Source organism: Onthophagus taurus, unplaced genomic scaffold (assembly GCF_036711975.1).
Source record: "Onthophagus taurus isolate NC unplaced genomic scaffold, IU_Otau_3.0 ScKx7SY_15, whole genome shotgun sequence".
Classification (NCBI taxonomy): domain Eukaryota; kingdom Metazoa; phylum Arthropoda; class Insecta; order Coleoptera; family Scarabaeidae; genus Onthophagus; species Onthophagus taurus.
This window is the reverse complement of record NW_027248940.1, coordinates 196,273-211,576: the sequence shown is the minus strand read 5'-3', so window position 1 is coordinate 211,576 and position 15,304 is coordinate 196,273. Positions and strand designations below refer to the sequence as shown.

General features: G+C 24.1%; 1 protein-coding gene across 1 annotated transcript; it reads left to right on the top strand.

Moving 5' to 3' along the window:
* Positions 1-7,624: 7,624 nt before the first annotated feature.
* LOC111419031 (chymotrypsinogen A-like) lies at positions 7,625-9,201 on the top strand. The gene is made up of 3 exons (XM_023051771.2): positions 7,625-7,979; positions 8,027-8,330; positions 8,385-9,201. The coding sequence occupies exons 1-3, from the start codon at positions 7,779-7,781 to the stop codon at positions 9,125-9,127; spliced, it is 1,248 nt and encodes a 415-aa protein (XP_022907539.1). The 5' UTR covers positions 7,625-7,778; the 3' UTR covers positions 9,128-9,201.
* Positions 9,202-15,304: the final 6,103 nt, after the last annotated feature.

Below are 15,304 nucleotides of genomic sequence, written 5' to 3'. Positions count from 1 at the left end.
CAGTTGGTACGATATTTTCAAAAAATTAATTTTCTATTTATGTATAAATTTGACATTTCTTCACTTAAAAGCTTTGATCGGAAAATTTTTATAATCTAACCCCAATCTTTTTATATCTCATCATAAACTATAATCTTTTAGGTTCAATATAAAATGTAAATCGCCTTTTAATTCTTAAAAATGCAGTTCGTACGATATTTTTAGAAAATTAATTTTCTATTTTTGTATAAATTTGACATTTCTTCACTTAAAAGTTTTTATCGAGAAATTTTTATAATCTTACCCCAATCTTTTTATATCTCATCATAAACTATAATCTTTTAGGTTCAATGTAAGATATAAATCGCCTTTTAATTCTTAAAAATGCAGTTCGTACGATATTTTTAAAAAATTAATTTTCTATTTTTGTATAAATTTGACATTTCTTCACTTAAAAGCTTTTATCAGGAAATTTTTATAATCTTACCCCAATCTTTTTATATCTCATCATAAACTATAATCTTTTAGGTTCAATTTAAGATATAAATCGCTTTTTAATTCTTAAAAATGCTGTTAGTACGATATTTTTAAAAAATTATTTTCCTATTTATATACATATACATTTGCCATTTTTTCACTTAAAAGCTTTTATCCGGAAATTTTTATAATCTTATCCTAATCTTTTTATATCTCATCATAAACTATAATCTTCTAGGTTCAATTTAAGATATAAATCGCCTTTTAATTCTTAAAAATGCAGTTCGTACGATATTTTTAAAAAATTAATTTTCTATTTTTGTACAAATTTGACATTTCTTCACTTAAAAGCTTTTATCAGGAAATTTTTATAATCTTACCCTAATCTTTTTATATCTCATCATAAACTATAATCTTCTAGGTTCAATTTAAGATATAAATCGCCTTTTAATTCTTAAAAATGCAGTTGGTACGATATTTTAAAAAATTAATTTTCTATTTATGTATAAATTTTATATTTTTTCACTTAAAAACTTTTATCGAGAAATTTTTATAATCTTACTCTAATCTTTTTATATCTCATCATAAACTATAATCTTGTAGGTCTAATTTAAGATATAAATCGCTTTTTAATTTTTAAAAATGCAGTTGGTACGATATTTTTAAAAAATTATTTTGCTATGTATGTATAAATTTGCCATTTTTTCACTTAAAAGCTTTTATCGGGAAATTTTTATAATCTTACCCTAATCTTTTTATATCTCATCATAAACTATAATCTTTTAGGTTCAATGTAAAATATAAATCGCCTTTTAATTCTTAAAACTGCAGTTCGTACGATATTTTAAAAAAATTAATTTTCTATTTTTGTATAAATTTGACATTTCTTCACTTGCAAGCTTTTATCGGGAAATTTTTATAATTTTACCCTAATCTTTTTATATCTCATCATAAACTATCATCTTTTAGGTTCAATTTAAGATATAAATCGCTTTTTAATTCTCAAAAATGCAGTTGGTACGATATTTTCAAAAAATTAATTTTCTATTTATGCATAAATTTGACATTTTTTCACTTAAAAACTTTTATCGGGAAATTTTTATAATCTTACCCTAATCTTTTTATATCTCATCATAAACTATAATCTTTTATGTTTAATTTAAGACATAAATCGCTTTTTAATTCTTAAAAATGCAGTTGGTACGATATTTTCAAAAAATTAATTTTGTATTGATGTATAAATTTGACATTTTTTCACTTAAACACTTTTTTCGGGAAATTTTTGTAATCTTACCCCTATCTTTTTATATCTCATTATAAACTATAATCTTTTAGGTTCAATTTAAGATATAAATCGCTTTTTAATTCTTAAAAATGCAGTTGGTACGATATTTTCAAAAAATTAATTTTCTATTTATGTATAAATTTGACATTTCTTCACTTAAAAGCTTTGATCGGAAAATTTTTATAATCTTACCCCAACCTTTTTATATCTCATCATAAACTATAATCTTTTAGGTCTAATTTAAGATATAAATCGCTTTTTAATTCTTAAAAATGCAGTTGGTATGATATTTTCAAAAAATTAATTTTCTATTTATGTATAAATTTGACATTTTTTCACTTAAAAGTTTTGATTGGGAAATTTTTATAATTTAACCCCAATCTTTTTATATCTCATCATAAACTATAATCTTTTAGGTTCAATGTAAAATATAAATCGCCTTTTAATTCTTAAAAATGCAGTTCGTACGATATTTTCAAAAAATTAATTTTCTATTTATGTATAAATTTGACATTTCTTCACTTAAAAGCTTTGATCGGAAAATTTTTATAATCTTACCCCAACCTTTTTATATCTCATCATAAACTATAATCTTTTAGGTCTAATTTAAGATATAAATCGCTTTTTAATTCTTAAAAATGCAGTTGGTATGATATTTTCAAAAAATTAATTTTCTATTTATGTATAAATTTGACATTTTTTCACTTAAAAGTTTTGATTGGGAAATTTTTATAATTTAACCCCAATCTTTTTATATCTCATCATAAACTATAATCTTTTAGGTTCAATGTAAAATATAAATCGCCTTTTAATTCTTAAAAATGCAGTTCGTACGATATTTTTAAAAAATAATTTTTCTATTTATGTATAAATTTGACGTTTCTTCACTTGTAAGCTTTTATCTGGAAATTTTTATAATCTTACCCTAATCTTTTTATATCTCATCATAAACTATAATCTTTTAGGTTCAATTTAAGATATAAATCGCTTTTTAATTCTTAAAAATGCAGTTGGTACGACATTTTCAAAATATTAATTTTCTATTTATGTATAAATTTGACATTTCTTCACTTAAAAGCTTTGATCGGAAAATTTTTATAATCTAACCCCAATCTTTTTATATCTCATCATAAACTATAATCTTTTAGGTTCAATGTAAAATATAAATCGCCTTTTAATTCTTAAAAATGCAGTTGGTACGATATTTAAAAAAATTATTTTTCTATTTATGTATAAATTTGACATTTCTTCACTTAGAAGCTTTTATTGGGAAATTTTTATAATCTTACCCCAATCTTTTTATATCTCATCATAAACTATAATCTTTTAGGTCTAATTTAAGATATAAATCGCGTTTTTATTCTTAAAAATGCAGTTGGTACGATATTTTAAAAAATTAATTTTCTATTTTTGTATAAATTTGACATTTCTTCACTTAAAAGCTTTTATCGAGAAATTTTTATAATCTTACCCTAATCTTTTTATATCTCATCATAAACTATAATCTTTTAGGTTCCATTTAAGATATAAATCGCCTTTTAATTCTTAAAAATGCAGTTCGTACGATATTTAAAAAAAATTAATTTTCTATTTTTCTATAAATTTAACATTTCTTCACTTAAAAGTTTTTATCGGGAAATTTTTATAATCTTACCCTAATCTTTTTATATCTCATCATAAACTATAATCTTTTAGGTTCAATGTAAGATATAAATCGCCTTTTAATTCTTAAAAATGCAGTTCGTACGATATTTTTAAAAAATTAATTTTCTATTTTTGTATAAATTTGACATTTCTTCACTTAAAAGCTTTTATCGGGAAATTTTTATAATCTTACCCTAATCTTTTTATATCTCATCATAAACTATAATCTTTTAGGTTCAATGTAAGATATAAATCGCTTTTTAATTCTTAAAAATGCAGTTGGTACGATATTTAAAAAAATTAATTTTCTATTTATGTATAAATTTGACATTTCTTCACTTAAAAGCTTTGATCGGGAAATTTTTATAATCTTACCCTAATCTTTTTATATCTCACCATAAACTACAATCTTTTAGGTTCCATTTAAGATATAAATCGCGTTTTAATTCTTAAAAATGCAGTTGGTACGATATTTTAAAAAAATTAATTTTCTATTGATGTATAAATTTGACATTTTTTCACTTAAAAGCTTTTATCGGGAAATTTTTATAATCTTACCCTAATCTTTTTATATCTCACCATAAACTACAATCTTTTAAGTTCCATTTAAGATATAAATCGCGTTTTAATTCTTAAAAATGCAGTTGGTACGATATTTAAAAAAATTATTTTTCTATTGATGTATAAATTTGACATTTCTTCACTTGCAAGCTTTTATCGGGAAATTTTTATAATGTTACCCTTATCTTTTTATATCTCACCATAAACTACAATCTTTTAGGTTCCATTTAAGATAGAAATCGCGCTTTAATTCTTAAAAATGCAGTTGATACGATATTTTAAAAAATTATTTTTCTATTTATGTATAAATTTGACATTTCTTCACTTAAAAGCTTTTATCGGGAAATTTTTATAATCTTACCCTAATCGTTTTATATCTCACCATAAACTACAATTTTTTAGGTTCCATTTAAGAAAGAAATCGCGTTTTAATTCTTAAAAATGCAGTTGGTACGATATTTTAAAAAATTATTTTTCTATTTATGTATAAATTTGCCATTTTTTCACTTAAAAGCTTTTATCAGGAAATTTTTATAATCTTACCCCAATCTTTTTATATCTCATCATAAACTATAATCTTTTAGGTTCCATTTAAGATATAAATCGCGTTTTAATTCTTAAAAATGCAATTGGTACGATATTTAAAAAAATTAATTTTCTATTTATGTATAAATTTGACATTTCTTCACTTAAAAGCTTTGATCGGGAAATTTTTATAATCTAACCCCAATCTTTTTATATCTCACCATAAACTACAATCTTTTAGGTTCCATTTAAGATATAAATCGCGTTTTAATTCTTAAAAATGCAGTTGATACGATATTTTAAAAAAATAATTTTCTATTTTTGTATAAATTTGATATTTCTTCACTTAAAAGCTTTGATCGGAAAATTTTTATAATCTAACCCCAATCTTTTTATATCTCATCATAAACTATAATATTTTAGGTTCAATGTAAAATATAAATCGCCTTTTAATTCTTAGAAATGCAGTTCGTACGATATTTTTAAAAAATTAATTTTCTATTTTTGTATAAATTTGACATTTCTTCACTTAAAAGTTTTTATCGGGAAATTTTTATAATCTTACCCCAATCTTTTTATATCTCACCATAAACTACAATCTTTTAAGTTCCATTTAAGATATAAATCGCGTTTTAATTCTTAAAAATGCAGTTGGTACGATATTTTAAAAAAATTAATTTTCTATTGATGTATAAATTTGACATTTCTTCACTTGCAAGCTTTTATCGGGAAATTTTTATAATGTTACCCTTATCTTTTTATATCTCACCATAAACTACAATCTTTTAGGTTCCATTTAAGATAGAAATCGCGCGTTAATTCTTAAAAATGCAGTTGGTACGATATTTTAAAAAATTATTTTTCTATTTATGTATAAATTTGACATTTCTTCACTTAAAAGCTTTTATCGGGAAATTTTTATAATCTTACCCTAATCGTTTTATATCTCACCATAAACTACAATTTTTTAGGTTCCATTTAAGAAAGAAATCGCGTTTTAATTCTTAAAAATGCAGTTGGTACGATATTTTAAAAAATTATTTTTCTATTTATGTATAAATTTGCCATTTTTTCACTTAAAAGCTTTTATCGGGAAATTTTTATAATCTTACCCCAATCTTTTTATATCTCATCATAAACTACAATCTTTTAGGTTCCATTTAAGATAAAAATCGCGCTTTAATTCTTAAAAATGCAGTTGGTACGATATTTTAAAAAATTATTTTTCTATTTATGTATAAATTTGACATTTCTTCACTTGCAAGCTTTTATCGGGAAATTTTTATAATCTTACCCTAATCCTTTTATATCTCATCATAAACTATAATCTTTTAGGTTCAATTTAAGATATAAATAGCTTTTTAATTCTTAAAAATGCAGTTGATAGGATATTTTCAAAAAATTAATTTTCTATTTATGTATAAATTTGACATTTCTTCACTTAAAAGCTTTGATCGGGAAATTTTTACAATCTAACCCCAATCTTTTTATATCTCATCATAAACTATAATATTTTAGGTTCAATGTAAAATATAAATCGCCTTTTAATTCTTAGAAATGCAGTTGGTACGATATTTTTAAAAAATTAATTTTCTATTTATGTATAAATTTGACATTTCTTCACTTACAAGCTTTGATCAGGAAATTTTTATAATTTAACCCCAATCTTTTTATATCTCATCATAAACTATAATCTTTTAGGTTCAATGTAAAATATAAATCGCCTTTTAATTCTTAAAAATGCAGTTCGTACGATATTTTTAAAAAATAATTTTTCTATTTATGTATAAATTTGACGTTTCTTCACTTGTAAGCTTTTATCTGGAAATTTTTATAATCTTACCCTAATCTTTTTATATCTCATCATAAACTATAATCTTTTAGGTTCAATTTAAGATATAAATCGCTTTTTAATTCTTAAAAATGCAGTTGGTACGATATTTTAAAAAATTAATTTTCTATTTATGTATAAATTTTACATTTTTTCACTTAAAAGCTTTGATCGGAAAATTTTTATAATCTAACCCCAATCTTTTTATATCTCATCATAAACTATAATCTTTTAGGTTCAATTTAAGATATAAATCGCCTTTTAATTCTTAAAAATGCAGTTGGTACGATATTTTCAAAAAATTAATTTTGTATTGATGTATAAATTTGACATTTTTTCACTTAAACACTTTTTTCGGGAAATTTTTATAATCTTACCCCAATCTTTTTATATCTCATCATAAACTATAATCTTTTAGCTTCAATTTAAGATATAAATCGTTCCTTAATTCTTAAAAATGCAGTTGGCATATTTAAAAAAAATTGATTTTCCGTTTAAATATAAATTTGACACTTCCTCACTTAAAATCGTTTTTCTGGAAATTTTTATAATCTTACCCTAATCTTTTTATATCTCACCATAAATTATAATCTTTTAGGTTCAATTTAAGATATAAATCAATTCTTAACTCTTAAAAATGCAGTTAGTACGATTTTTTTAAAATATTGATTTTAAATGAGTTAGTCGCTGTTAAATTCCTCTTTGTTTTGGCAAAATGAAACTGCGTATACTTGCTCAGCTAAAAAAAACCTTGAGAAATGTGTTGACGAACTTTCCTAATAGACTTGATCGGTACAAACAAAATGGAGGTCAATCATCTTATTCGTTCTTGTTAACCATCAAGAGGTCATTTCCAATCGATTTTATCTATTTTGACACTCACCAATAAACATTTTGAATTTTTTGGCAGTTTCGAAACATTATCAAAAGACACCAAAATCATTTTTCTTTAAAAAATTATTCTTTTTATGTATCCTTGAGCTGTTTATTACCAATTTGAACCATTTTGGCACTCACCAATGAGCATTTTCTGTTTTGTGGCAACTTTGAAACATTGTCAAAAGACACCAAAATCATTTTTCTCTATCAAATCATCTTCCTTAAGTATCCTGGAGATATTTATAAGCAAAGTAATTTATCCCATAATTATTTAAACGATTATAATCGTAGATAACTTTGTATTTAAGGTCAAAATCTTATATATAGACAACCAATTGAGCAACCTAATAATAAATATTCTCCGTTTCAAATAATTTTAACATCTCCGGGTATTTCCAACGTTTATAAGTTAACGAAACAGCAACGACCTCCTCTTTGACAGTGACCTTGTCGTTGCCTTTTAGAACAATCCGCTTCGCCTCGAGAATCGTGCAACTTTAACCGGTTTCGAATAACATTTAAGTTTAATAAAAGTTTTTATATCCTCCTTCAGATTGGTACTTTTATTATAACCGCGAACGGATGTGATTTATCGAAATGTTGCAATTCAAAGTGTTAATCCTCCTTGTTATTAGTGTTGCTATTGACGGTGTAGCGATTTCTTCTTGCACGATGATCACCTTCGACGATGAGGTGCAAGAAGATCGTTGGAGCGCGAATTTGCGGGTCAAAGTTCTCGAACCGATGAACGGAGTTTGGATTAAAATCGACCTTGATAGCAAAGCCGATGTTTTGATTGTAAGTGATTTAAAGTTAAAAAATGGAAATTGATTAATTATTTTTAGACGAATTTTGGGGAAACAACCTCGACGAACAACCAAAACTTTATCATAAGAAACCCGAGTCTTCGAGTAGCCACTGGGGACACAATTGAAGCGAAATTAATCGTTAAGTTTAATAAACTCACCCCCATTCCCAACATCACCCAAATCATCGTCAACGGAAGAATTATTTGCCCGAAAAGCGACGAAAACATCGACGTTAGGGCGCAAGAAATTCCTCAAAATCAACCGATTATCGGAAAGGAAGGATGTGGGGTTGTCCCCGAGGCGGAGTCTTTAATTTTTAATGGGGAATTATCATCGGAAGGTTAATTCAAATTAATTAATTAATTATATATGTATATATATTTTTTCTTTTTAGGTTCTTGGCCTTGGCATGTAGCAATAATGAAAATAAACCACCCGCGAGTAAACTACATCTGCGGTGGTTCAATAATCAGCGAAAATTTTATTTTAACCGCCGCGCATTGTGTAACATATCCAAAAACGAAAACTTTATTAAGCACCCAAAGCTTCCTTATTTACATCGGAGTGACCCGCTTAACCGACCTAACCATACCCTCAGTTACGATTTCAATCGCCGATGAGATTATGATCCCTTCCGATTATTCCCCTGAAACTTATTTCAACGATATCGCCTTAATCAAACTCACCCGTAACCTTCAATTCAACAATTTTATTCGCCCCGTTTGTTTGTGGTCGGAGGATAATGATCAAGCGACGATTACGGGGAGATTGGGAACGGTTGTGGGGTGGGGAATTGATCAGAGGAATACCTCGTTTTCTAGTGATTTAAGACACGCTGAGATTCCGGTCATTTCTGGGGAAACGTGTAAGGAGAAGGATGATTTTTATCGGAAACATACGAATGAGAAAACTTATTGTGCGGGGGGGCAGGATGGGAAGGCGGTGTGTAATGGGGATTCTGGGGGTGGGATGTTGTTTAAAAAGGTTGGCTTTTCGAAGACTGTTTGGCAGTTGAGGGGGATTGTTTCGTTGAATCGAAAGCAGGATTTAAACGAGGTTTGTAATACGAAGAGTTATGCGATTTTTGCTGATGCGGCGAAACATTTGGAGTGGATTAGAAAAACGACGGGAATTTGATTTTAATGCGACAAAAATCCTATAATTTAATGATTTTTTTACTTAACTAAAAATAAATTATTTTAAAATAATAATTTTTTGTTTTATATTTAACCTGTCATAAAATAAATTTTTTTTAAACATCTCTTTCGAGAATTTTTTATAAGCCTACATCAACGCTTTTATATCTTATTATAAACTACAATCTTTTAGTTTCAATTTAAGATCAAAATCGTTTCTTAATTCCTAAAAATAGAGTCGCTATGATTTTTTAAAGTTTACCAAATAATTTCGTTTATCACCGTAATTAAACATTGACATTTCTCGATTTTACAAACAAACTTTATAATCAAGCCTATTACTTATTAAACATAGAATTGAAGATTAAAGTTTAAGCTTTAATTTGACATAAAAGTCGTTTGTTAATTCCTAAAAATAGACTCGCGATGATTTTTTAAAATTTATCAAATATTTTCGATTATCACCGTAATTAAACATTGATATTTTACAAACAAACTTTATGATCAAACGTATCACTTATTACTAGGGCACGGAACTTTTGTAACAAAATGATACGATTTCCCCCCTCCACTCGTTCTTAATTAAATTCTAAAACGATTTTCTCAATAAAAAAATATATAAACATTTTTTTGAGGTTATTTTTGATCAAATCAAAAATTTTTATTAACAAAATTTGTTTAGAATTACTTCAGGAACAGTGTTTGTTAATACAATTTTTTGCTAACTTGAAATTTTAATTTCCCTCTGAATAGTATGCTATCAAAATTAATTATCTCAATAATTATTGTTTCTATCAAAAAATGTTTTAAATAAAATTTGTTTCAATTTCGATTTTGAATCAATTATCTTAACAAAAAATTTTTACATCTCTATTAATTAAGCGTCTAAGTGTAATTATGTATAAAAATTCAAAAATTATTATTTTGAGGTTATCTCCTTAATTATTGATTAAATCAAAAAATTTTGTTAACAATGTTTGTTAAGAATTGCTTCAGAAACAGTGTTTGTTAAAACAATTTTTTTCTAACTTGAAATTTTAATTTCCCACTGAACAGTATGCTACAAAAATTAATATTTTTGAGGTTATATCCTTATTGTTGATTTAATCCAAAAATGTTGTTAACAAAATTTGTTTAGAATTACTTCAGGAACAGAGTTTGTTAATACAATTTTTTGCTAACTTGAAATTTTAATTTCCCTCTGAATAGTATGCTATCAAAATTAATTATTTCGATAATTATTGTTTTTATAAAAAAATGTTTTAAATAAAATTTGTTTCAATTTCGATTTTGAATCAATTATCTTAACAAAAAATTTTTACATCTCTATTAATTAAGCGTCTAAGTGTAATTATGTATAAAAATACAAAAATTATTATTTTGAGGTTATCTCCTTAATTATTGATTAAATCAAAAAATTTTGTTAACAATGTTTGTTAAGAATTGCTTCAGGAACAGTGTTTGATAAAACAATTTTTTTCTAACTTGAAATTTTAATTTCCCACTGAACAGTATGCTACAAAAATTAATATTTTTGAGGCTATATCCTTATTGTTGATTTAATCCAAAAATGTTGTCAACAAAATTTGTTTAGAATTACTTCAGGAACAGAGTTTGTTAATAACATTTTTTGCTAACTTGAAATTTTAATTTCCCTCTGAATAGTATGCCTTCAAAATTAATTATTTCGATAATTATTGTTTTTATCAAAAAATGTTTTAAATAAAATTTGTTTCAATTTCGATTTTGAATCAATTATCTTAACAAAAAATTTTTACATCTCTATTAATTAAGCGTCTAAGTGTAATGATGTATAAAAATTCAAAAATTATTATTTTGAGGTTATCTCCTTAATTATTGATTAAATCAAAAAGTTTGTTAACAATGTTTGTTAAGAATTGCTTCAGAAACAGTGTTTGTTAAAACAATTTTTTTCTAACTTGAAATTTTAATTTCCCACTGAACAGTATGCTACAAAAATTAATATTTCTGAGGTTATATCCTTATTGTTGATTTAATCCAAAAATGTTGTTAACAAAATTTGTTTAGAATTACTTCAGGAACAGTGCTTGTTAATACAATTTTTTGCTAACTTGAAATTTTAATTTCCCTCTGAATAGTATGCTATCAAAATTAATTATCTCAATAATTGTTTTTATCAAAAAATGTTTTAAACAAAATTTGTTTCAATTTCGATTTTGAATCAATTATCTTAACAAAAAATTTTTACATCTCTATTAATTAAGCGTCTAAGTGTAATTATGTATAAAAATTCAAAAATTATTATTTTGAGGTTATCTCCTTAATTATTGATTAAATCAAAAAATTTTGTTAACAATGTTTGTTAAGAATTGCTTCAGGAACAGTGTTTGATAAAACAATTTTTTTCTAACTTGAAATTTTAATTTCCCACTGAACAGTATGCTACAAAAATTAATATTTTTGAGGCTATATCCTTATTGTTGATTTAATCCAAAAATGTTGTTAACAAAATTTGTTTAGAATTACTTCAGGAACAGTGTTTGTTAATACAATTTTTTGCTAACTTGAAATTTTAATTTCCCTCTGAATAGTATGCTATCAAAATTAATTATTTCGATAATTATTGTTTTTATCAAAAAATGTTTTAAATAAAATTTGTTTCAATTTCGATTTTGAATCAATTATCTTAACAAAAAATTTTTACATCTCTATTAATTAAGCGTCTAAGTGTAATTATGTATAAAAATTCAAACATTATTATTTTGAGGTTATCTCCTTAATTATTGATTAAATCAAAAAATTTTGTTAACAATGTTTGTTAAGAATTGCTTCAGGAACAGTGTTTGATAAAACAATTTTTTTCTAACTTGAAATTTTAATTTCCCACTGAACAGTATGCTACAAAAATTAATATTTTTGAGGCTATATCCTTATTGTTGATTTAATCCAAAAATGTTGTTAACAAAATTTGTTTAGAATTACTTCAGGAACAGTGTTTGTTAATACAATTTTTTGCTAACTTGAAATTTTAATTTCCCTCTGAATAGTATGCTATCAAAATTAATTATTTCGATAATTATTGTTTTTATCAAAAAATGTTTTAAATAAAATTTGTTTCAATTTCGATTTTGAATCAATTATCTTAACAAAAAATTTTTACATCTCTATTAATTAAGCGTCTAAGTGTAATTATGTATAAAAATTCAAAAATTATTATTTTGAGGTTATCTCCTTAATTATTGATTAAATCAAAAAATTTTGTTAACAATGTTTGTTAAGAATTGCTTCAGGAACAGTGTTTGATAAAACAATTTTTTTCTAACTTGAAATTTTAATTTCCCACTGAACAGTATGCTACAAAAATTAATATTTTTGAGGCTATATCCTTATTGTTGATTTAATCCAAAAATGTTGTTAACAAAATTTGTTTAGAATTACTTCAGGAACAGTGTTTGTTAATACAATTTTTTGCTAACTTGAAATTTTAATTTCCCTCTGAATAGTATGCTATCAAAATTAATTATTTCGATAATTATTGTTTTTATCAAAAAATGTTTTAAATAAAATTTGTTTCAATTTCGATTTTGAATCAATTATCTTAACAAAAAATTTTTACATCTCTATTAATTAAGCGTCTAAGTGTAATTATGTATAAAAATTCAAACATTATTATTTTGAGGTTATCTCCTTAATTATTGATTAAATCAAAAAATTTTGTTAACAATGTTTGTTAAGAATTACTTCAGGAACAGTGTTTGATAAAACAATTTTTTTCTAACTTGAAATTTTAATTTCCCACTGAACAGTATGCTACAAAAATTAATATTTTTGAGGTTATATCCTTATTGTTGATTTAATCCAAAAATGTTGTTAACAAAATTTGTTTAGAATTACTTCAGGAACAGTGTTTGTTAATAACATTTTTTGCTAACTTGAAATTTTAATTTCCCTCTGAATAGTATGCCTTCAAAATTAATTATTTCGATAATTATTGTTTTTATCAAAAAATGTTTTAAATAAAATTTGTTTCAATTTCGATTTTGAATCAATTATCTTAACAAAAAATTTTTACATCTCTATTAATTAAGCGTCTAAGTGTAATTATGTATAAAAATTCAAAAATTATTATTTTGAGGTTATCTCCTTAATTATTGATTAAATCAAAAAATTTTGTTAACAATGTTTGTTAAGAATTGCTTCAGGAACAGTGTTTGATAAAACAATTTTTTTCTAACTTGAAATTTTAATTTCCCACTGAACAGTATGCTACAAAAATTAATATTTTTGAGGTTATATCCTTATTGTTGATTTAATCCAAAAATGTTGTTAACAAAATTTGTTTAGAATTACTTCAGGAACAGAGTTTGTTAATAACATTTTTTGCTAACTTGAAATTTTAATTCCCCTCTGAATAGTATGCTATCAAAATTAATTATTTCGATAATTATTGTTTTTATCAAAAAATGTTTTAAATAAAATTTGTTTCAATTTCGATTTTGAATCAATTATCTTAACAAAAAATTTTTACATCTCTATTAATTAAGCGTCTAAGTGTAATTATGTATAAAAATTCAAAAATTATTATTTTGAGGTTATCTCCTTAATTATTGATTAAATCAAAAAATTTTGTTAACAATGTTTGTTAAGAATTGCTTCAGGAACAGTGTTTGATAAAACAATTTTTTTCTAACTTGAAATTTTAATTTCCCACTGAACAGTATGCTACAAAAATTAATATTTTTGAGGTTATATCCTTATTGTTGATTTAATCCAAAAATGTTGTTAACAAAATTTGTTTAGAATTACTTCAGGAACAGAGTTTGTTAATAACATTTTTTGCTAACTTGAAATTTTAATTCCCCTCTGAATAGTATGCTATCAAAATTAATTATTTCGATAATTATTGTTTTTATCAAAAAATGTTTTAAATAAAATTTGTTTCAATTTCGATTTTGAATCAATTATCTTAACAAAAAATTTTTACATCTCTATTAATTAAGCGTCTAAGTGTAATTATGTATAAAAATTCAAAAATTATTATTTTGAGGTTATCTCCTTAATTATTGATTAAATCAAAAAATTTTGTTAACAATGTTTGTTAAGAATTGCTTCAGGAACAGTGTTTGATAAAACAATTTTTTTCTAACTTGAAATTTTAATTTCCCACTGAACAGTATGCTACAAAAATTAATATTTTTGAGGTTATATCCTTATTGTTGATTTAATCCAAAAATGTTGTTAACAAAATTTGTTTAGAATTACTTCAGGAACAGAGTTTGTTAATAACATTTTTTGCTAACTTGAAATTTTAATTCCCCTCTGAATAGTATGCTATCAAAATTAATTATTTCGATAATTATTGTTTTTATCAAAAAATGTTTTAAATAAAATTTGTTTCAATTTCGATTTTGAATCAATTATCTTAATAAAAAATTTTTACATCTCTATTAATTAAGCATCTAAGTGTAATTATGTATAAAAACAGAAAAATTATTATTTTGAGGTTATCTGCTTAATTATTGATTAAATCAAAAAATTTTGTTAACAATATTTTTTAAGAATTACACCAGGAACAGTATTTGTTAAAACAATTTTTTTCTAACTTGAAATTTTAATTTCCGATTTTTTAATCAGAACGAGTGGAGGGGGGAAATCGTATCGTTTTGTTACAAAAGTTCTGTGCCCTACTTATTACACATAGAATTGAAGATTACAGTTTAAGCTTTAATTTGACAGAAAAGTCGTTTGTTAATTCCTAAAAATAGACTCGCGATGATTTTTTAAAATTTATCAAATATTTTCGATTATCACCGTAATTAAACATTGACATTTTTCGATTTTACAAACACACTTTATAATAGTAATACGTTTATTACTTATTACACACAGAATTAAAGATTAAGCTTTAATTTAAGATAAAAGTCGTTTCTTAATTCGCAGAATTAAAGTTGCTATGATTTTTTTAAAGTATAACAGATTTTTTCTTGAATAATTAAGCATTGATATTTTGCAATTTTACGAACAAACTTTATAATCAAACGTATTACTTAATGTTTAAGCGTCAATTTAAAATAAAAGTTGTTTCTTAATTCTCAGAATTAAAGTTGATATGAATTTTGAATCCTATAAAATAATATGACAAGATTGAACCTCGGTATAATAGATGTCGCTCGCTCATTTTTTTAATTCATTTATT